Below are 24,452 nucleotides of genomic sequence, written 5' to 3'. Positions count from 1 at the left end.
AAAGTGATTAAAAATCACTCTTAGCAGTAGCTCAAATGGATACCTATACATCACTTTCTAATAAATGTGAACTCTAAGGTTTTTTGAAACCATTCCTTGCCAGTTGGAAGCACAAGCCCATTATTTCAGGATGTGAATGAAAATTATCACTGCTTTTAGCCTGGTACCATATGATGCTTGGTGACTATGACGACTCCAGGCTCCAAGGCTTTGAATCTTCCATAAGTAATAAAACCGACTTCAAATTTATAAATAAAAAATGAAATGGGATGAAATTCCTTGAAGGTACCAAAAATGAAGAAAGCAAAAACCCTTCACCCAGCTGGTGATTATTTAAAAAGTGAAATGCAGAAAAGTCACAATGCTGGTAATTTATTGGCTTGCTCTAACAGAAAGTTGTTAAACATACCTATAATTCATGCTCCATCTCCATTATGTCATAATTCATGGTAATTACTGCATGTCCCAAAGGGCAAAGAAATACAGAGATCCTCAGTAACAGGCCTTTTGTCTTCTTTTAACAGGACATGCATATTATCAGCACAGATGAGAATCAGGTGTTTGCAGCTGTTCAAGAGTGGAACCAGAATGACACCTATAACCTGTACATCTCAGACACCCGAGGGGTCTACTTCACCCTGGCCTTGGAAAACGTGAAAAGCAGCCGAGGGCTGGAGGGGAATATCGTCATCGACCTTTATGAGGTATGTAGCAAAGGTCACCCTATAAAGAGCAGCAATGGCCTACTACTTCAAGCAAGTGTAAATCTCTTACCAGCCTCCCAGGATTTTAATTTGTTTTGGGATCAGCCCTGAGACATTTCCTGGATTTGATGCTGAGTTGACTCATATGGGAATAGATGCAGTTATTCTGTGACAACTGGTTGGGTTCAAGTCAGTGACTGGTTAGTTGTGTGTCATTTCCAAAAGGGAAAATCGTTATCCTTCTCATCCTAATGTGGATATCCATAGAAAGACTAAACATAACTTTTTTTTTTCCCCCTTGGGCATCTAGATACCTGCTCACAGGCAGGGAATCTGGACAGCACCTTCATGAGCACTGAAGAGTTTGTCAACTATAAGCAAAAATTTGTAGGTGTCATTTGCCCAGAGATGACAGATGGATAACTTCTACCCCAAACTATCTGACATTCTCATGCTTCTTCCAGGCCTGTCAGCCTTGGCAGTTCCAGTTCTTGGTTTCTTCAGAGCATTCTGGTTTTGGTGTGTTATTACTTGTTGGATGGAAGATCTGCTGAGATCCAGGGCTCAGTGCTTTGCCAGCAGCAAACAACTAATCAGTGATACTAATAGAAATGACTGCAGGCTGATTTCTACTGTTACACAGGGAAATGTTCTTGCAGGTGCATGCAGAAGTTAGGACTACACTTTTTTTTTTATTTCAACCAGAATAATGCTCATTTAACAACATAATCAATTTGTTTATAAAAATCCAGGTAGCTTAAATCAGTGAGTGAAAATTCACAAATAACACATTGATTCATATGAATGACAGGGTTTACGGTTTTTGTTTACAGCTGGTTAAATATATTGTTCTGCCTCTGAAATAGTATGTTTCTTTGCTGTGATGAACCAGATAAAATTAACATGCATTGTCTCACATTCCTGGGTAAACTTGTGTACCCCCCAGTGGTACATCATGGACTTTTCACTGTTAAATGCTAATAGATTTTTACAGAGTTATTTAAAGAGTAGTATCACTCCAGGGGCTTCAGGCTAGAAGGATTTGCATCCTGACAGTTGCCAGGAAGTTGCAGATTTGCAGCAAATTTCTTCTTCCTGTCTCACTTTCACAGCTGTGCAACAGAGACCAGACTCAACATGAAATCTTCTTGGGGATGTTTTGACAGGACCATATTCTACTGGAATGGGTTCTGCTGACAAAAATCAAAACATTTGAAACAACTGGCTTGATTTGTCAGAATTTGGGTATGGAAGGAAAGCGAAGAAATCAAGTTTGCAAAACATCAGTGTCACAGCTTGTTCAGGATTCCCATCTTTTGTGTTGATTTTTTTTTTCTGGTACACAAAAGGATCCCACCCTGCTTCTGATGTGATCTTCTGTCTCCCCTCTTTTGACAATCTGTGGAGGCAGTGGGGCAGACCCCATTCTCAAGCTCAAGTGTGACTAGTGCATACTGCACCTTCAAGCCCATCATCAGCCTGTCTGCAAGAGCTCAATGAAATCCAAAAGTGGGCTGTTTCCCAGGGATTTGCTGCATGACCATCCTTGTCTTTTTCTTCCAGAGAGACAAACCACACAAGACCTTTCAGCTTTGCAACCATCATCAAGATATACCTTTAGTGCCATTTGGTGTTCTAAGATTTGATTGAGATGCCTTCAATGCTTCTACAGAGACCTTGCACTCCTGAGGGTGCTCAGATGGACATTGCTTTTGGCCTGGTCTTCCAATGTATTTTTTTCACCTCTCTCCCTTTTTCCTAGGTAGCAGGGATCAAAGGCATATTCCTGGCTAACAGGAAGGTAGATGACCAGATCAAGACTTTCATTACCTACAACAAGGGCAGAGACTGGCGTTTGCTGCAGGCACCGGACACTGATCTAAGAGGGGATCCTGTACTTTGCCAGCTGGTGAGTGGCAGATCTTTTCCAAGGCACAACTGACTCCTTCAGAGCTGCTTGTTGTAGTCACTAGTTAACAAAACCCTCCCTGTGTTTTTTCTCTTCACCTTCTGTGTGTTAAATGAATTCAGTAAATTTCTTTTAAAAATCCATAGCTTTGTAGATTTTGAGGGAAAATTCTAACCATCTTTCTTGATGTATTTAATAGAATTCAAGTCAGAATAAGAAAGTTGCTGGGAAAAAGTAATCCAGGTCAGATTGTTGTTAAAACAAGGGCAGACATGCTGCTTTGTAGTGCAGAGTTCTTTCTTATTCACCAAAGGAAAATATGACATGTGTGCTAAGGAGCAGAGGGGTCATTTTCAGAAGGATCAGAGCATCTGTGTGCAGTCACCAAGGGCTCCTCTGATATTTAACTTTCTGAATATTAAAGCTTCTGCCTGTTTTTGTTTGTTTTCTGTCAACAGCCCTTTTGCTCACTGCACTTGCGCCTGCAGCTCTCAGAGAATCCGTATACTTCAGGGAGCATTTCCAGCAAAGAGACAGCTCCTGGGCTGCTGGTGGCAACAGGTAAGAGCATAAGTGCTTCTCAACACTCACTAATACCTCCCTGGGAGCCTGAGAGTATGTGAGGTATTCCCCATTGGTGTAAAACCTCTCAGCTCTGTTTCAGCAAGTGCTGAGCTAATTCACCTTAACTCCCATTTGCTATGGGCTAGGAGAAGGCAAGTGGCCCCAAATTCAAAAAAGGTGTTAGGTTTTAGTGCTCTACAATAGCCCATTTGCATATCTAAGGCCACACTTTCAAGGTATCATTACCCAGTGGCATTACTAGGTCCTCTCATGTTGGTACAACCACTGATGTACCTGTCTACCTGTTCAAAGGTGTACCCAGGCTGCACTCCTAGGGGTCTCATGTCCCACCTTTTGAGCAGCAAGCACAGAGTTGTCACAATGTCTGTCAGGTGAAGCCTGGGCTTCATGGGTGCCTGTCTTGTGCATGGCACCTGCTTTTAGCTCTGTGCTGCTGCAAGAGTAGCAGCATTTAATCATCACTGCATGGGCCATTGGCATCGTGGGCTGTTCTGCAAAACAGTGCTTTGGCAGTTTGTGTTGTTCAAATGACAGCCTGCTACAATACTTCATGGTGGCAGTGGCTGAGCCACTGTAATTAATCTGCAGGATAGATGGGGCTACCAACCACCCTCAGCTCTGTGGGAGCTGCTGGGCTAACAAAGTGCTTTCTGAATGGCTGGTGCTGTTGGAAACTGGCCTCTGAGCCATGGAGGCAGTTCTGTCTTTTCAAATGGAGGCTCTCACACACACTCAAATATGTCAGAATAGCTTAACTGTTCTTTCTAAGGCTCAGTTTATTTCCTTGGTCCTGTTCAGCATAGCAGTGGCCTGCAAGTGTGGGATGTTAACATATTGTCTGCATGAATTTACACTATTTCTTCCAACCATTTTCATTCTCATGTCCTTCTGTGCTTCACTGTGTTTGCCAGACTAAGGCAGAACCTGAAACGGGTTCCCTTCATGACATTTATATCTCAACAAGGGAGACACCATGTGATTTCCAGTTCACTGATCCAGGCCAAATGAAGTGAGATAATTTGGTTTAAACCTCCAGATATCCCCATGCATAGCCAAGTGGAGTCATCACTCCTGGCAGGTTGCACTTGCTAGATGGATGCTTAGGAACAAGCCCTACTCATGATGCTGTAATTACAAAAGCTTTTTTTTTAACCTTTTAGGAAGCAAATAGAGGCAGCAGGACAGTGAGATTCTAGGCATAGATCTAAATTGTTAGTAAATTAGGTTCTTTTCAAGCTGCCAGTGCATGGGATGAATGCTTTCCCAGTCTAACAATTAACCTTTAAAAGGCAGAATATAATTTCTGCCTTACTGCTTTGTAGATGAAAAAACCTTACCTGTTGGGAATATGCACATCTGTTTCCACTAACCAGTTTCACAACAGCAGGAGCATCTCACCATGTTGCTGAAAGCATTCACGGATAAGCTTTGCAGTTTTTTCTCCCAAGTGTTGGCTGCTCAAACACTTCATTTACAGTGAGACATTCCCAGCAACGATTGGAAACTTGGACACTTGGTATAGGATAGAGGTTAGATTCCTGCAAATGGAAGAATTATGTTTTATTATCTAATTATATGGCTGCTAAATCCTCTTGGCTTGTTTGGGAGTTACATTTTGTGAGGTTTGAATACATGCAGCTGAAACTAGAGGGAGAGAACTAAGGAAATAATGGAACAGCTTTGCACAGAAAGACCATACGAAGTGATAACAACCAAATTCTTGCCTTTTCTTTGCCTCTGCCAAATTCTCATTTTCCTTGCCTCTATCTGTAAATCCCTGTTTGAAAATTTGGAATTTTCATTTTGGTATTTAAAATATGGTGATACGAATCTTACACCTCTACCTTTAAATCAGTGTCTAATCTTTGAGGACTTCCACTAGTGATAAGATCTGGGCTAAGAAGACCTTTGAACTGGAACAGTAGATTTATGCTGTTGAACCTGGATATCCCTATAGACTGACCTGCTGTATGGTTGCCCACATCAGGTTTTCCTTACAGCCTCATCTAAAACAGTTGGTGACTCTTGCTGGATAGTGTAACATTTCCTGTATCCTGAGCACTGATGAGAACATCTTTGAGTTGTGCTGCCTCCCAGAGCCAGACCTTTTTTGAAGTAGCATTGACACAATAATATGGTTAGTTGAATTCTGTGATGCTAAGAAGGTGGTAACAACCTATTTAAATTTCTAATTTTCCAGCATTAAATGCCAGAAATTTAATTAACATTTTCATTAGTGTGTTTGTCTATAGAAGAATGTCTGACACTTGTGTTGCAGGCAATATTGGCTCTGAACTTTCCTACACGGATGTTGGCGTGTTCATCTCTTCTGATGGTGGCAATTCCTGGAGACAGGTATGTTTTGCACAGCAAAGGAAAGCATGAAGTCTTGTGCTATTCTTCTTCTGGCTCTTCACTTCCCAGTGGAGTGGAACACTCATGCAGTACTTCATCTGTTTGCAGATCTTTGAGGAGGAATACAACGTTTGGTTTCTGGACTGGGGAGGGGCACTAGTGGCCATGAAACACACGTCAGTGCCCATCCGACACATGTGGTAAGGAAACTTGTTACTTTGAGAGGGTGCCAGTGTCTATAAATGAGAGATGAAGTCATTCTGATCTATGTCCTAACACCATTTTGGTTGTATTGATGAATATAATGATTATTGCACCATTTTATAAATGTAATGGCTCCATACATAATCACCTACATGTATGAATGACTCTTTGCACTGGTAATGTACTGTGAGCTTCCAGGTGGGGTTTCTTTCCTGCAGACACACATATACTAAGTCATCCTGTGGGCTTCAGGTATTTCAGAGAGGCTGTGTCTCTTGTTGCTACATTTTGTTTACGGAATTTAACATTAATATGATAAGACAGATAAAGGGAGGGAGAGGAGAGGGCAGTAGGTGTAGATAAGGACAACAGAGATATGTTGCTAACCCCTCTAGTATCTGACTATCAATTTCTAGAGATACTGTGGTGGTGACTGATTAAAGTTAGAGGTGAAATAGGGCAAAATGATTTCTCAGCTGAAGACACTGTTTTGCTATAAATGGGTTATAACAGTCTAAGCACTAAACAGTGCTCAAAATTATCCTCTTCTTAGCTCTTGCACCTCTGACTCCTGCACCAGTTAAACATTCTGAAATTCAGAATCAACACATTTTACAGAAAATGGGTGTGTTAGCACCACGTTCAGTCTGGGGGCTTGATTGAAAGAGGGGGATGTCTATTGCACTGACCTTCCCAGCTGCTTTTAATTGTTTTAATTGTTTTAATTGTTGTTTAGAAGTGAATTAGTTAGAAATAGTTTTCAGAGACAAGATGTGTTCCTGTCTACAATACTGGGTTGTCTCTCAGCTTTATGGTGTAAAGCACATGTCTGTTACTTTGCATGCAGAACAGGAAATGTGTTCTTCAGTCAAATAGAAAAAGAAAGGAATGGTGTTTGGCAGCAGTGATGAGGTGTTAAGGTCTCCTCTACCTGAGTCATTATTGTACCAAATCCTTCAGTGAAACTGCAGTCATTCCAAATCTGGACACCTCAAAACAGGCTGACTTCACCCATTTACAAGCTCATGTTCCAGAGATGTACTTTGAGAACATTAACAGCTACTTTTTCAATATAAAAAGCTTCTGGAGTTTGTTTCTGACCTGACAGATGACTCTGGGATGACTGCAACATAGATTTCTATAAAAGTTTGAATATATTGCATTTGAGCACATTTCTTTGCCACCTGAAGTGAAGAAATGACTGCTTTAGTCACAGTGTGATAGTGGACCATGGGATGTATTGCCTCCATAACTGGACATAAGAGAAGAGCAGTAACAGGGCAGGTCCTAAAGAAGAGCTGCAGACTCCAGTCTGTGGTGTGGATGTGTTGGGGTGTGACTGGAAGCCTCTGATGGGTAACTCAGTTGTCATGGCTATAGTTAAAGTGCTCTCAGGAAAGAGGACATCACGACTATGTCCCAGTCTTTAGACCAAACCAAGAATGAGTCAAAGAAGGAGAAGTGTGTGTCAGCCAAGGGTGGGTGTCATTAGCAGTGGGTGCATCAGACTGCAGCCAGCTGGGCTCTGGAAGAGTGAAAGGTGAGCCCCTTACAGAAAAAGCTGCAAGTCACATATTTACCATTTATTACTGTATTGTTCCAGCCAGGTGTAACTGTTTTAATTGTGTCTTTGATTGTGAAGGCTCTTTGGGCATAAAAAGCACGTTACTACAAGTGCCTGTACTTACATATTGGGAAATATTTGGTACCAGGCTGACTTTCCATAGGAGCCAACAGCTCAGTTCACCTTTGTTTGCAGAGGCTCATTTCAGATGCTCTCCTTTTACAATAAGTCTCCTGAAATGGTGTGTGCAGTTCTATGAGTGCCCCACCCACTCTATTAAATGAGCAGTGATTTAGATCTGTTATCAATAAGCTCCAACAGGTTTCCTTCAAAATTGTACCCTTAGGGCCTTTGGAATTTGCTTCATATTGCTTCAGTAGGCACCTGTTTTATGGGCAGGAGTGGAATAGATTAAAGGGTACATGTAAATCTATTAGTTCTCAGCTGAGACATTGTACAATAAGTTTCATGCTGGAGAAAAGAGGGGCGGATAATTGAAAAGCTGAGAGAACTTTAGCTAAGCTAATGAAGCATGCTGTTCCCCAGAAGTTGAACAGCTATTTGGAGAGATAAGCATGCAAGCAGAACGCATACAAATGCACAGGTGTATGGGAAGATACATACATTTAAATAAATAGATTTAGGGCAGATAATCTTTTTGTGTGCTGTTGTGCTCCCAGAGTTCTGTCTTAGGTGTAAAATTAACTTTCTGTTCTTGCACAGGTGCATTCTGACACAGGTGAAGGTGTCTTGCTAAGGGGTAGAGAGTTAGGGAATGGTGAGTGCCAGCCTTGGCTTTCCACACCAGAGTTCTGAGGCTGCTGTAACCCATGGTTTATAATAAACACTACAGTGGCCTCCTGGCCCTTTAGTGGTGTGTCAGATTGTGTCCCACCTACTTGGAGCAGGGGGAACTCAGTGTCCACCAAGAGCCTCCCAGACAGTTCCAGGTGCTTAGTGTGCACACACACACATTCAACACTCCTCACTCACTCCCACAAATAAGCCAAATTTCCTTTCAGGTACTCAGAGGCCTGGAGAGATTGTAGCTAATGCCATATGGCATTGATACATGGATGGGTCAAAATGTCCTGTGGTGGTGGAAGCAATTTTCATGCATTCAGGCCAGGGTTGCTTATGCTCTAAATGGTGCTTCATGCCAGGTGTTATTCCAGACCCAGAAACAGGTCTTGGCAAAGCCTCTTGATCTCTTGAGGTCTGATGTACAGCTGCATGAAGTATATTCATGTCCTTATTGCCAGTGTTTATGCTTTCTAAAGCTTTGATCTTTCAAAGTACATCAAGAGCATGAATTTAGTGGGCTGGGAAATGGCAAAGATTGGTGTTTGTAAATCCAGCTGCTGGAGCTTGCAGACCTTAGCCAACATTTAATTGCTGCAGTTGCTCTACAGTAAGATTTTTATGTATAAAAATGCTGTCTGCTTCTCTCCCAGGGTGAGTTTTGATGAGGGAAGATCCTGGACTAAATACAGTTTCACATCAACACCACTTTTTGTGGATGGATCCCTTGTGGACCCTGGCATAGAGACCCAGATAATGACGTAAGTATAGCAGCTCCTGTTCTAAATTGTGATGGCAGAAGGTGTGCATAGAGACCCCCAAGTGCATGGTAACCTCATGATGTGCAGTGCAGCCTTGTATAGCTGCACATGCAGTGTTTCATGAAGGCATGGCACTGTTTTGCTGGTTTTGCTGGCTGACATGTTCTTGCATCGTGTGGCAAATAGATGATGGAGCCAAGCTCCTTCCAGCAGTGATAGGGGCTATAGCAAGGAGAGATGGTCCCAAGCTGTAGCTTGGGAGTTCACACAGAGCAGTAGATAGATCTGCTTCTCTGGAGAGTGGTGTAGCCTTGGTCAGGTTGCATCTAGTGACAACCAGAGGTCCTTTCTCATAATTACTGCTAAGATTGCATTTCTGGATCTGATGGCCCAGGGACTGCAGTGCTCTTCAGAAGTCAGAGATCTGTATGGTTGTACCTCATGCCAGCTCTGTGCTCGCTCCAGTTGTGCAACATGACTGTGGATATGAATAGGCCCCAGCCTTGTTGCTTGTATTGTGGGCTGTGCATCCAGTTTTAGCTCAAGCTAAAAGTGTGCTCATTGTGCATATGCAGAGCTGAGCTCAGAATAACCTTCCTGTTCTGGGGTATGCTATGGTTCACCCATCCTATGGAAGGAAGAGCCTGGGTTGGCACTGATGGTGCTGAGACCTTCCTCCTCCCAGGAGTGCTGAAGCATTGAGTAAGGCTGGTGGAACCTGTGGAGTGATGCTGGCCCAAGAACAGGCCAGGATTTGAGTTTAACAAGCAGGAAAGGGAAGTTTTTAAGTTCAAAGGCGTCTTTAAGTAGTCATCTGACCTCTTGCACAAAGCAGATCAGAGCACTGTGCTCTGGGGTTCTGAACAAAGCAAGGACACGATGCACTGCCTTCAGTGGTTTCAGAAATGCCTTCTTACCTGTGTCTCTTTGAACTGGCTGAAACAGCTTTCTGAGAAACATCAGAAAGCAAGGTGGCTAAGATGCTTTATGCCTGTGAAGCATACTACAGCAGCATGAAATGCCTTTGGTTAATCACATCAGACACTGTTGTACCACTCCAGTTCAGGGGCAGGAGATTGATTAGAAATTTCGTCTTGCAGTCAATCTGCTTCTCCTGCTTTTCTGCATCTGCGCTTGAAGTTACTGCACATTTTCTCTGCTTGCAAGAGAAAAGAGATTCAGGTCAAGTTTGTTTTCTTCTAGGCTTCAGTCCATCTGCATACTTCCATGGCATAAATGTGTAGGTGGAGCTCATTGCTGGTGTCACAGGTAGTGAGAAACTGAGTGTCATCAGTTTCTGAGAAGTTTGGACAGGGTAATATTTGTGTGTCTTAGACATTTTTGCTACTGATTTGAATATATTCCAACTGTGTTGCATAATTTGTGCTGTTATGCCTTTCAAACCCAGCTCCATGTCAGCTTTACACAAACAGAAGTCACCATGTGTCGATACATGAAGCTGAGCTCAGTTGCAAGAAAGGAGCTGGGGGAAAATAATATTTTACTCTTCTAACAAATGATCATTTGAACTGGCTTCTGTGCCATCTATGCCATGGCAGAAGGAATGTTTTGGTGCTGTAGCCTTGAGGGGCTGAGGAAAGCATAGCTGACTCCTGTATAGCACATCCATATCTGCTGTGATAAACTGTCTCAGGAAGGACAGGCTGAGTAATTATGGTTGTGCTTTACACAGCAGCACTCCAATGCTTTATTCCCAAACAGTGCTGGAGCAAAACAAGGCAGCCTCTGTGTCTGTCACAGACAGCTGCTGAGATTTTATCTTGAGGTGGAGGTGGTGTCAGTTCTGGTAGCATTGCTCGCTTTCCTTTATTCCAAAACAATGCCAGAATGCCTTGGCTTTTTTTAAATATATATATATATTTTTTTTTCAAAGAAGCAAGGTCCTTGTTTTGTAGAAGAATATCTGTGCATCTCTTGCCTTGCTATCTGCAAACATTGCCCTGTTTTTGCAAAGAGCAAAACTCAGCAGCATATGATACACCTGTGAGCCTTTTCTGAAGACTGCTGTGAGCATCCTGTTGGGAAAATATATATGCCAATTCCCAGCTAAAGATTAGAACCTGAAATTCTCCTCACTCTGTGCATTTTTTCTGCAAATGCAATGATAATGTGTAACTTCCTGTGTTGTTTAATACGGTATTTCCCTGTGAAATTCTACATGCAATGCGTGTCCCTTTCCAGCTGCACACGTGTGCAGACACATGCACACACACGTGCAGAGAGATAGATCTGAACTCACATAAATCTGCACATCAGCACCTTCATTGAAATCAATGGAGCTAATCAGTTGCAACTAGCTGTGGATTTAGGCCATTTACTTTATAAATCAATGCAGTTTTCTTTTGAGATGAAAAACTCATTATAAATCTAAGGTTATTGTTATTTATATCTCTGTAGTCTTCTGGCAGAGAATGTAGGAAGTGAGTTATCTTTCTGAATATTGTGTATTAGGTTTGTTGAGAACTTTTTCCTTTGAAATCTTTGCAGGCATATTACCATTATTATTGCCTTTGCTATTGTTATTGTTGTTGTCTTTATTATTACCATCATCATTAGCAGTTTTTAAAACCATTCTTAATAGTCTGTAAAAGCCATACAAAGAAATTTCACATGACACTTGCAATGAATGTTTAGAGAAATTTCTATCCACAGAATGAATGGAAGTGAGGAGGAATTATAAAGCTGTATGCAAACATTTCTATACAGAACACTTAGATGTTTCTTCCAATGAGAATTTTAGTGAACTCATCTATAAGGGCAGTGTAGGGTGATGCTGAGCTTATGTAAGCTTTGGCTGAGAATAAATCAATGCCTTTCTATTGCTACTGGCCATCTTCTGAACCAAGATTACATATGGTGGTTTGGAGGCGCATGGAATTTGTTTTTGTGGGTAGAAATCCCAAAGATTTCAAGAAGCTGATGAGAGGAGCACAGCAGTTTGGGATTTGCATCCCAAACTGATCATAGGAGCTCTTAAACTTGAAGCAGGTTTGAGGCAGAGAGACCAAGGCTGTGGTCATATTTGTGTACTGTCGAACTGGGTAGGTTTTAGTGGCTTTTAAAAGTTTGTCTCTCATCCTGGAAAATGCAGAATATTTCCTCTAGTGGTCTCAGCTGATTCCTGTTAGAAAAGATTTCTTCCATAGATTTGCATCAAAGTGGTCTGTGTTCTATTTTAAAAAATAATATTCTGAGGGGAATGTGTATTACAAAGTCATTATACTTAACTATTATTAAAATATTGCATTATTAACAGTATTTTCATAATATGATTTTATTAAAATCAATATATCAGTAGAGTGACTTTCCCAGCCTTCATTTTGTGCCACATGCTGTGAGAGGCTCTCTGGGCTGCAGAAAGCAGCAACTCTTTTAGCACACAATTTTGTACCACTTCATAGCTATTAAGTGAGCTTTTTCTATATCTCTCTTTATTGAATGAGTATCCTAGGCCTTTTGAATCCTCTGTGCTTTGTGCCGTGTTGCTTGTCCTAAACAGTCCTAAAAAACTTGTCAGTGTGGTAACATTGGCCATTTGCATGAAGGAGCTTTATATGATTCTGAATATCTAAGAGTACTCTGAATTGGGAGCTGCTTTTAGTGGGGTGTTGGACAGGATGTCTTGCAGAGGTCTGTTTCAACCTAAACTATTCTGTGATTTTGTAATTTTGTATGGCTATAAAGCTGTATTAGTTAATTAGTTAATTAGTTATTTCCTTACAAGCTGGGTGGGCTCTGTTAAGGACGTGGTTTGTGATGTGCAGGGAAGTATCACGGGACTGTGTGAGCTGGTCAGCCTTGAACTGCTGCCTGACCAGAGCAAATCCACTGTCCTTCCTCCAGTCCTGGCTGACCATCTTCTGCAGTTCCTTTTGTTGTTGCTTTGGCACTTCTCTCATCTGACAAGAGGGTCAGTTCAGCTCTTTAGTGAAGAGCTTTGTACCAAAGCACGTTGTGGTGCTTGGTGCAGGTGTGGGCAAAGCAGCTGCAGAACACACAGGGTCCTCTAGGAAATACCTCAATGCATAAGGGTGGTGGGTTAGATGTGTTCTCAGATGAATGCCTAGAATGCACTAGCCTTTTTGAAATCTACAGGTTTCTAAGTTCTGTGCTGTACCCCTCACTGTTAACTAGTATAACTTTCCATGATATCATGTTCTGATAGGTCAGATCTAACATTTCTGGATTGACAAAGCCTAGGCAAAGCATGTTACTTGTCTGAGGTTGTCCAACAGGAGAAAGGAATCACTCTGTACTCCCTTTCTAGTCAATTGTGATGTACCCAAACTAGTTTGTACCATTCAAATCAGAGACAAGATGTTTTCATGGGTCCAGAGAGGGCTTTATGTGGTTCCACTTCTGACTCGTAATTATTGTCCCTGCCACTTCATCTCCTGTGCTAAGCATCTCTCCAAGCCTGTATTAAGTGAAACAACCTTTTTACTTCAGAGCTCTGCATCATTTTAGTAGACTCATTATGTGTATGTGTGTGCAGACACTCATTTACAGATGGGGATCATTAAGTACTGATCAGTGCTGATAAATAAATATTTATGTAGGCACACCCACACGTGTATATAAATTTCTGTGTAGTTCTACGTATGTGAACTTAATGATCTCTATATATGTGTGTATGCATAATTGAGCATTAATATTCTCAGTGAGCTGAAAGTTGGTCTGTCAATATTGCTGTGACTGCTGTCCTTGGCTATGTGTGCTAGAAAATGTTCCTGGTTGTAAATGAACAGGGTACAAATTCTGGCCCTTTCTAACATCTTCTTGTTTATATGGCCATGCAGCTTTACCAGAGATGAAGTGGGAATAATTTTTTCTTTCCAGGAGACCCATAAAATTACTGGCAATCCATCACTGGGTGGCAGAAGAGTGAGGGAGAATGAATAAGTAATTGAGAGATGTTGGAAAAGTTGAGATGGGTGCCAGGGGAAGTTTGAGGTGAGAAAGAAAGAATAAAGAGCACAGGCCACACTGTGTCAGACCAGAAGTCTCTCTGTTTCAGTTCTATGTTCCAACAGTGGCAAGTAGAGGATGCTAAAAATATATATACATTATACTAAATTATACTAAAATTATTATTACCTTGTATAATTCTCACATTTATAGAGATTTACAAATAAGGAATTTTCTTGGCCAAACATGGTATTCTTTGTATTTTCAAGATATTAATGAGTTTTCCTATTTTGGAGGGTTTTCCCCTCTAAATACTTTGAAAAAGTTTTTAGCAGTCACCTTATCCTGTGGCCAGGAGCTCCATGAGTTCCTCTTATTCTGAAGAACTGATTGACCTGTGGAAGACATCACAGTAGATACAGGTGTGAAGGCAATGTGGAGATTCTGATAAACACTGAGCAGAGATACAGCAAACTGAGTGTGAGAAAAGGGCAACAGCTCCCAGGTCCAAGCTCCCACTGAGTTCAAAGTTACATGGGAGCCAGGAGTCATTTTCCTGTCTTTTTCTGATAAGGTGATTATCATCTTTTCTCTTCAAGCAAGGCAACATCCTCTGCCTTTTGCTCAAGTCATGCTGTTACGTTTAAAACCTAATACAGCAAAGAAAACGACAAGAGGACACAGTGTCCTCGAAGCATTCTGCCCCTTTGCCTAGGGGTAGGGAGCCATGGGTCTGCACTCACAGTGGGTGTACTGAGACAAATTAAGGTGAAACCAGTGACAGAGCAGTGCCTTTGCAGGGATGAGGTCAGAGGAGCTTGTGCTCCCCCCCGGCACCAGGCTTTGCCCTCCACAGCCAGCACCCCTGCTCAGCAGCCTCAGCAAATGAGAGACATGTGAGTGGATGGCAAAACCATGGGGCTGCTTTTCCTACAAGGAATTGAGGCTCTTGGGCAGCGTGCATGAAGAAAAGAGTCAGTGTTCCTCAATTCCCATGGCCCACAGGTGCCTTTAAACTTCCCTGACATCAGTGAGAAAAGAGGAAGAGGCTGTCTGAAAAAAATCTTCTGCATCTTTGCTGCTGAGCCTTGCAGAAATTTGGCACAGAGAGAGTCTGGAAGAGTTTACCAGAGTTCTCTAGAAAGCTAAATCCAACTTGCAGCTTCCAGTGTAGAAAATGAGGCAGGGAGGTGTTATGTTGAAAGATTCTGAACTCTGTCCTTATTTACCTTAACTGGGAACCAAAACTGTCCATCCAGCCTGTGCATTCTCTCAGGGCTGCCAAAACTGCAGTTTTTTAAAGATCAGAGAAGATTTCAAAGTCTGGTTTATCCAAATTGCATGGGTACCATTAGATACTAGAAAAGACTGTTAGGTTTTAATTGTTGTCCCTACTGTGATTTTATCTCACTCTTCAGTTTTCCTTTCTTTTTCTGTTCATTGCAATATCTATTTGTGGTGCAACTGGCGTTGTTATTGGCTATGGATTTTCTTGCAAGGCTCTGATGTGTCCTTGTGAGTTCAGTTTCTCTGTGCTCATTCAGGGGGCTGTGCAGACTGCAGTGCACAAACCTATGTAAGCACTCTTCAAATAGAATCCATGAAATTAAAGTGAATCTGTGAAAATAATGACTGCACACAGAAAAAAAAAAGTAAAATTTGGAACTTGATTTGAGAACAAAAATTCTAAATACAATTATTAAGTAAGGAAACCAAAATGATTGAGAGGATATTGGCATTTGCCATAGTGAATTGCATTCGTGTTATCACCTGATCTAATTTCAAAATCTCTGGAAGTAATGAATAGCTTGGACTTTGTGAGAAAAGGATCAATCTGCTAATGGCATCGAGTGACTTTACAATGGACAAGAAAATGTGCGTTATAGGAATTCCCATTTTATCCCAGCAGATGATCAGTTTATACTCTGGAGTAAGACAGTTGATTACCCATATCATTATCTTTGTCTGCAAGACTTAAAAACATTATTAATGACCCCAAGATTAATCAGTGTCATTTCCTCCTCCCATCTCCCTCTCTGCCAGAGGAGCAGTCTGGTTTTTAGCCTTTGGATCTCTGCATGAATTCACCTAAACAGTCCACAAGAGGCACAATATTGATTGTGCTGTTAATACTTGCAGTGTGAGCTGAGGTCTTTCTGTGGCACCTGAGAGACAAATCAGGTGATGAAAACATCAGACAGCATTGTGTGATTTATTTGGCTTTAGGAAAAGGATGTCTATGACCCAAGACCAGTTCCCAGCAGTTGCACCATGTGCTTGGGAGATTCCTGGCAGAAGCCATTACGCATGGAGAGGGCATTGTGCTCCGTGGCACATACTGTCTATCTTTGACTTTCTGGGGCACTGTCACAGGAGCCAAGTGCTATTTATGGACAGTAGATCAAATATTATGCTAAAATAGTCAACAACATTAGCTGGGTTTTGCTGGTAGGGAAGTTGAGGGAGAGCAAAGGACATGCCCATGGTCAGTCACTCAGTCACTGGGAGAACTTGGCAGAAATGCAGGTCTCCAGAGTCCCAGATGGGTATCTCACTGTGCAGACTTTTCCCATTTCTTCAGGAGAGGGAGATGCTCAGTCATGCCTATAGTGCTCAGACAAGGGGGATGCAGAGGTGTGCATCTGCAGGGAGGAGGACTAGAGAAAAATGTGTTCTGGAATTCACTGAAGTGAATAAAAGAAAGAAGCAGAAGGAGCCAGAATGAGCAGGCTGACCGATGATTTCTTTTCTTTAGATGAAAGGACAAGTTTTGCCTGATGGCAATGCAGTGCAGGTATTCTCATCTAGAGGCTCACGTGCCTTGTTTCCTGTGCTGCTGAGGACAGGTGGATCCCTGCAGGTGGGCTGGGCTGTATGGAGGGTGCACAGACAGGGGCAGGATGCTGTGCACACAGGCATTCCCGAGTCTTTCACCTTTTTGTTAGAGCAAGATGTGAAATATTCCAGTGCTCTGATCCCACCAGCTCTCAGGGGACTGAGACACTACATTGCCTTAGTACCTTTGCAGCTCAATGTCTCCCTGATCCTGCTCAAGGAAAAGGGTGGCACAGCATACCAGTATTTCTGGGATGGGTTGGCTGCAGAGTTCCCTCTGACAGATTTTTGATCAGATTTTTGAATGAGAGTTGGAAAGCAGCTCTCCAGAGCTTCCTCTTCTGAGCCTTCTTCTCTGATATCCAGACAAAGCTCATCACTGTGCTTCACTTGTGTGGAATGGCTTCCACATTTGTATTGGACATTTCTGGTTGGAAATCTGCTGGATTTCCCTAGGATGAAAGATTGAAATGACTGAATGTGTTGTGTCCTCCTGCTTCTGCTGAGACCACAGACCCATGAGGGGAGGAAATACCCAGATTGTTGATACTTGCCAGTATCTTTTCTAGAAGAGAGTGGCAGCATCTTCAGGTTTCAAAGATGTCAGAAACTTGTTATTTTAATGAGTATTTCATAGAAGAGAAAGAATATTTCTGAAAAACAGCATGAAAAATTAATGTGCTTTCCCATCCCCCTTCCTAGGTGTCTCATACTCTCTTTCATGTTGCTGGGATTTCTTTTGAAGCAATTGTCATGTAAAGTGGTTTGAGAACATTGGTAATAAATTTTTTAGAGACCAAATTTCAATAGGTTTGGTTTGTCATTTAGGGAGTTCTTATTTTGATAGCATTTTCTATTTGAAAAAATAACAACAAAAACAAATGCCTGTCTCCCATTGCCTTATGCAGTGTTTGTGCAGCTAAAGGGGAAATTGAGTCCAAACTGTAGGGCTGCTTTGTAATTACACATTCTGCAGATTACTTACTAATTGCACTTGGCATTACTTGCTAACTGAAAGATCATGCTGTACCATGTCATTTGCTGTGGTTTTCCTCTTCTGCTAGCACTTTAAAGGAAGTGCCCATTGAGCTGATGAATAATACCAGGATAATTTACCAAAGCTGAGGGAAAGGATTGTACTGTAGGATTTTTATTTCAAGGTTTTGGTTTTGATCTGTATTCACAGAAACTCTTTGCCTGCCCCATCTCCCCTCTCTCTCCTGACCTGAAATCTGGCAGTGGTGCAGCTTTTCATGACCAGTTCAATATGGATTGCTGATAGCCAACACTTTGAATTTCTTTTTTTTGGGCAACCTTGATGTCATGACATTCAGTTTCAGTGGAAATAAGCCACATCCCTCAGATTTAATCTGCAGGAGAAATTCTGTGAAATTCTTGTGTGACCCTTCTCCATGGAAATGGAATCCAGACCAAGATTTTCTTGAACAAATTTGTTCTCATGGAAGCTGCTGTCTAGTGTTGCTACATTCTTGATAGTTTCACTACTGTTTTTCCTCCTTCTGAGTAGTATCAGTGGAAGGCCTTATACCTGAGAGGGTCTAAATTACACTAATTTGCACCAACTGAAACTCTAGATAGAAATGGATGGTATGTTTTATTTGGAAGAAAATACATCCTTCTAGAAAAAAAAAAAAAAACAACAAAAGAACCTAACAAAAAACCCAGTTGTTTTTCTTACTTTATTTTGGTCCACAGACAGAAGTACAGCAGCCCTGAGTCATCACCCATTGCCCTCAGGCTACTGTTCCTAGCTGACAAGTCAGCCAAATGCAACTGAATTAAAAGCTCCAAAGCAGCTCTTAGAAACCATATTTATTGTTTAGGAAAAAAATTAGACAGTGTTTTTTGTTGGCAATTGCCTGCCTTTCCAGTGTCATCTTTCATTTTTTATGTTTCCTTTGTTTCCAGTCTCTTACTCCCTGCATGTCTTGCCAGGCATGAGGCAATTTAACTCTCCCTCTCCTGCTTCCCTAATTGCTGATTTGTGTCTCTTTCAATTAACTTCTACTTCCTTGTCTCAGACCCTTTCTATCCAATTTCCTTGTAACTAGTGACCTCCTTTAACACTGATTCCATCTAAATCCTAATAAAAAATTTGAGAGATTACACAGCCCATTTGGTTTTCTCTAAAGTCATGATTTATATTTAATTCATGGAGAAATAGCTCATCTGTTCATAAAATCTGGTCCCACCAGCAGAACTTGCAACTGTTCCATTGCTGCTCATGTGGTTTTGGCCCAGACAGCTCAGCCTGCTCAAACACAGGAGTTTGTCTCCCTTTACTGCTCCTTCCTCACTCAGAGACGGATTCAGATCCAGATTTCATACCAGGCTCTCTTCTTTGGGTGAAATTGTCAGCATTTTCTTTCATTGACTCAAAAGCTATAAATATCAGCAAGTTAAGGAGGTACATCTGTGTACCAAGATGTTCTGTAAGAGCTCACTGGGCCAGCATAGGCTCACCATTTCCCAGGAAATGTGGGACCAGGATAGCCTGGCTTGTGGGGAAAAAAAGTCCCAAACAACTCAAGACAATTATAAGTGAGAGGATGCCTGTTAAGATTGCAGCAGTAGCAACATGTGCTTCTTTGCTGGACATCAGAAAGAGAATGAGACCCTTCAGTTGTGGTGAATTACCTACTCAGTGCTCCAGATCTGGGGCTCCCTCTGGTTTCAGTGACAGAAGAGCTTCCTCTCCAGGGACTAGAAAAATAAATAATAAAAAAAAACCAAACCAGAAACCAACACATGCTGGTTTTTCTGCCAAAAGGTGATTCTTCCAGATTGTGCTTCATAGCACTTCTTGGGTTTGCCCATTAAATATTTACTTCTGGCACTTCCTGTTAGATGCACAGATGTAAATAAAGAGGAATTTTAATTGAAATCAGATGGTGATCTTACTTGACTTTCTTCCTTTCTACATTCTCAAGACAAAAGCACAGATTCAGGTTAGCTGAAGTATTCACTAATTTGGATGATTTTACTATTGGGGATTTTTTGCTTGCTATGACACTTCCTCTGCAAGCATTTTTCTTTTACGATAGAAGGAAATAAAAATCAAGGTTGGTTTCAGGCTTTTCTAAATTAAACAGTCTATTTATGATGACACTGCAATTAGCTTTTCTCTCAGTATTATCAATTAAAGTATATGTTTGGCTCTCTTTCCATAGTTCTGGCTTTACTTTTTCTGTTGATCCATCCATCTGCTTGTGTAGCGCATCTCAAAAGATGCTCTCTACTAAGTGTATTATATTATTTTGCCTTTATTTTATTTTTAGATATTAAAAATGCTTACAGTCTGTTCTGGGGAGCCTAATCTTGTTAAAATCTGGCTTCAGAGGTCCCCAAGGTACATTGAGAGAAGCAAAAAAACCACACAACGTTTTCATGTCTCCCACCTGTTGATGTCCAGTGAAGAAGAGCTTCAGAAAGGAGGGTGCTTTTGATGCAGTGAAGATTACCTTAGCAGCTTCTTCCTTCCTTGACATCTCCAGTTCTCTATCTCAGTGCTGGGCATATCTGAGTACAGCAGGAGTTAGACACAAAGGAGCTGGACTGAGAAAGGAAAATCTTCATCTTTATCCACACCAGACCAGCCAAGTACAGGCAGCTTCAGTGCTTGCTTGCTCCATATGATGTCCTAACAGTTTACCTCAGAAATGTTAGAACTTGATTTAGACATGAGAGTTTGCATTTGAGTGCCTGGGCAACTAGTCTGAAACTGCCAGCAGGGGTGGATCCACATGGATACAGCTGATGCCCTTCCTTGGCAGCTGTCACTTGAGGAGGTGTGTTTCTCAGACCCTGAGCAGGGACAAGGATTGACTCTGTGGACCAGAGGCAGGTGAGTTCTTATCTTGTGGCCCTCAATTCATTCTGTTGACCTGGCAGGAATGAGCAGTATTAAATTACATAAAAAGCACAATTATCAACAATACAAGGAATGATAAGGCAAAAGCAATGCAATTTGAGAAGAGAGCACTGTACAAATGTAAAAGGCCTTTCAAAGAACTCCTGTACAAGGTTATCCAGGCAGTGTACACTGCATTTGTAATTCACTGTGTATTTAAAAAAATTCATAAAAGATATAATTTTACATCATTACCAATGATCATTTCTAAAAGGACTCCATCATGACACTGTAAGCATTTCAGAATGGATTTCCATGTTTCTAATAGTTTTTCTGCAAATTAATGACATCCAGCCCTGGCAATAAAAGCCTTGCCTTGTTTCTCCAAAGAAGGGACTGGGAAGCATATTCTGTTTCCTTAGCAATGATTTCACTGCAAGCTATGCATAGAGCCAGTTGAGAAGATACTGTCCTATTAGCTAATATTTTATGTGGAGTTGTAACTGCTTACTCAGAGGGATAGAACAAAGTCTATGCAGTCTAAAGCCAGTAAATTACCATTCTATGACTTAGGTTGGAGAACCTTTGTTAAACTGAGCTTAGTCAGAAAGCTGACTCTGAATACCATCTGGGCTCTTGTATTTATTGTATTTATCAAGGACTTCCAGATCAGACTGCTTATATGGAAAAATCAAAATATACCTTCTCTGTAGGCTTCTCAAAGCTGGACCTTGAAAATCCAGCTCTCTTGTTTTCTATGCTTGCAACAAGCCATTAAGAGTTTTGTCAGACCATGATAGGCAAAGTTATTGAGGCAAAATTTATAGTACCTCATTTCCTTTCTCCTTGTATTATCTTGATAGTTTATTAAAAAAATCCAACTCCCATATTTAGTGACCAAAGTAAATGAGAAATGAAGGCACAATCAGATAAGCTGAGTGAGATGGTGTCTTCAAAGCCATGTGAGGACTCAGAAGTTAAGTAGGGAAAAATAAGGCCCCACCAATCTCTTTTTGTATCTTTTTCCTTGGAATATGTTTTGTTTCCTTGCACTTGATGTATAAATTAATATGTAGGAACTGGAGCATCTAGTGTGAAGAACTTACTGATAGTTTTAAAATGTTGCAGCTCTGCTGTCTGCCCAACCCTCTATTGGACCTGGCACCTCAAAACAGATATGGAGATATCAGGTGCATGCACCTTGGCCACTGTGGAAGAACATCCAGTGATGTCATTCTTAAAACTGAGACAGTGGAGCTCAGCTGCAACACCTGGTTCTGTTCAGCTGGGCTTTGTGCCCTGATATTGTTTGTTTAGCTCATTTTACAATTCACAAACAATGAACATTTTAATCACTTTCCAAGAAAAGCTGCTTGATAGAGCCTTGGAACCTGGAGATCACATAGCACTCTCTTCCACTCCTTGTATTTGCTTACAAAAACTGATAGAAGTTTCAAATGCACAACAAAATCATCTTGAACTCTCACATGATGTTCATGATGCGGGCCAGTGAAGCCATGCTTAAGTGGCATTTGGCATTGGGTGAGCAGTCTCACAGGGTGCAGGTGCTTCTTGGCTCTTCTGCTGCTCTTATCTCCAGTGTCTCTTCCACAGTCCTTGATTGGCTGTAAGTAGTTTTTTAGCAAGGGGAGGGTGGAGTGGAGAAGTTACTGCTTTAGGAATCGGGTGACCTAGAACCGTCTCTGCAGCACAGAGGAAAACATCTCTCTCTGTTCACACTCCTCTAATTGCATTTAGTGTAGTATTGTTTCCATATAAATTGTAGCAATTATACACAAAGATCTTCTTTGAAATCATTTAATTAAAGAGTATCTAATGTTCTGTGCTTTTGGAATGCTAATATGTTGCCTTCCTCTTAGACAACCTTGGATTTTTTTCATTAATTATCATGGAAGAATTTCAATGTCAGAAGGAATTTTTTAAAAGCTTTTTAAAATGTGTTTAAAAATTAAGTAATTCTGGTGATTTTTGTAAACCACAAAGAAACCTTTTGTTCTCCTGATGGACAGTTAGCTAAGGGACAATCTGAGTAGGAAGATTTTCCTTTAAGATGCATTGATTTGCAAAGTGTTGGACTTCTCCAACCCTGTCATCTTCTGTATTTAGGCCAATGTTTCTGTTTAGTCATGTTCTCTCTTCCACTTGCTGTGTTTTCTGTGTAATAAGCACCAAGTCCTATACTGGTATAGATCTGCTGGATTAATGATTTCTGCCTGCTGCACTGCTGCTTTGCAGGGACTGATGTTTCAGCCATGCAGCACAAACAAGGCTGCACGACACAGAGGTAATGTAAACTGATGGGACGTACCCAGTGCCAAGGAAAAGTGGGGAGTGGAACTGCAGTTAGAATTCCTATTGAGTACAGTTTTGGAGGCTTTCTGCATCCCCACACCATGCTCCTTCCCACTCCTCCCTTCTCCCTCCTGCTCCCAGTGAGGGCTCTGGCATCCCACAGTGTTTTGGTTCCTGTGGGTTTATCTTGGTCCAGGGTGTGCCTTGTGTGCTGAGGAACAGGAATTGCAGCTTCTCCTGCAGCGTGGCCTGAATGCTGTGCTGTTTCCTATCACTAGTACCCTGCAATTAGGGCTACACTAGAATGGCTCTGGACAGCCAGCATCAATCTACCTAATAAATCGGTTCTACCAGACAAGTCCTTCCCCACTTGCTCACTTCTAACCTGAGCCACTTGTTCCTGACACAGTTTGGCACAGGTTCTTGTATCCTTCCCACTTGTCAGCTTTGTGAAGAGAACAGAGAACTGTGAGGCAGAACCTGGATGGATACAGGTGTGCACAGCAAACCCACCACCTCAGACTCTCACCCTTCTCTCCCTGCTCCCCAGGAGCGGAGACAGGTCTCCAGGGGAGAGCACGATTGATTCCTGGCTGGTTGTTGTTTCATGGAGAGCAGCACAGTGCAGAGCAATTTTGGTGCAGACTACAGAAGCAGTGAGAGGAGAGCAAAGCCAACTCTGTATGATTACAGTATAAACCAAGATGAACCAGAGTAAATAATTGCAGCACTCTGGGGACACAGCAGGATCTGAATTACAGTCAGTGTGGGGAAGTTTTATCTTCTGCTTCTCTTTTAATTTCACAGGGAAGTTTTTAAATCTTCTTTCTCCCTCTTTCTTTGTTAGTCTGGAATAATTAGAACAAAATTTCTAATCTCATAAATGGCTTGGGTAAAAATGTAGATTAGTGAAAGACTTGGAATAATGAAAAAAATAAAATTCTCTCTCCTCTAAACATCACAATAAGGGTGACTAGACTTGGGTTCCATTTTGTTGATTGCTATGCTGAGGGTAAGACTGTGCATGAGGTGTCAGAAAAAGGCAAAACAATCCTGGGATGTTGTAAGAACAGGAAACTATTATTCATGACTGAATACCATTTTCTGGCATTAAGCTCCAAGACTGTGTATCAGTTTCTGCAGCTGAGATTCATGAACTGTTACTTGCTGAATGGAAGTATGACTCTGGCTGACTCTGGCTCTTTCCTTTGTCTCCCACACTCAGAGTTTTTGGGCACTTCAGTCTCCGTTCAGAGTGGCAGCTGGTCAAGGTGGATTACAAGTCTCTCTTCAGCCGCAGGTGCACCAAGGAGGATCACCAGACCTGGCATCTGCACAATCAGGTATCCCCCTCTCCAGGAGGGCACTCATGGGGCTTCCTTTTCCCCTGCCCTCTGTTGCCAGGTGGGAATGCAGTTGTTCCTTACAGCAAAACATATGGATTTTTTTTTGCATCCCTTGAAGAATGTACATGAATACACATGGGGCCAGGCATCTGTGGGCAAGTTCAGGAGATTACCTTCTATTTTTTGAAAATAATCCATTGCACCAATCCCTTTTTGGCCTCAATGCTTAGGGCAGTGTAAAACTATACCTTATGATTGAATTGTAGATGACACTG

General features: G+C 41.6%; 1 protein-coding gene across 1 annotated transcript in view; it reads left to right on the top strand.

Moving 5' to 3' along the window:
* The window catches only part of SORCS3 (sortilin related VPS10 domain containing receptor 3), a 275,461-nt gene that overhangs the window by 212,628 nt on the left and 38,381 nt on the right, over nucleotides 1-24,452 (top strand). Inside the window, exons 9-15 of the mRNA XM_033065516.2 lie at nucleotides 525-704; nucleotides 2,467-2,613; nucleotides 3,072-3,174; nucleotides 5,477-5,553; nucleotides 5,662-5,753; nucleotides 8,776-8,883; nucleotides 24,057-24,174. Coding sequence (XP_032921407.1) covers nucleotides 525-704; nucleotides 2,467-2,613; nucleotides 3,072-3,174; nucleotides 5,477-5,553; nucleotides 5,662-5,753; nucleotides 8,776-8,883; nucleotides 24,057-24,174 — 825 coding nt within the window. The remainder of the gene's footprint in view (nucleotides 1-524; nucleotides 705-2,466; nucleotides 2,614-3,071; nucleotides 3,175-5,476; nucleotides 5,554-5,661; nucleotides 5,754-8,775; nucleotides 8,884-24,056; nucleotides 24,175-24,452) is intronic.

The sequence above is a fragment of the Catharus ustulatus genome, chromosome 8 (assembly GCF_009819885.2).
Source record: "Catharus ustulatus isolate bCatUst1 chromosome 8, bCatUst1.pri.v2, whole genome shotgun sequence".
NCBI classification, from domain to species: Eukaryota; Metazoa; Chordata; class Aves; order Passeriformes; family Turdidae; genus Catharus; species Catharus ustulatus.
The sequence above is the reverse complement of the archived record's forward strand: the minus strand, read 5'-3'. Positions and strand labels throughout refer to the sequence as shown.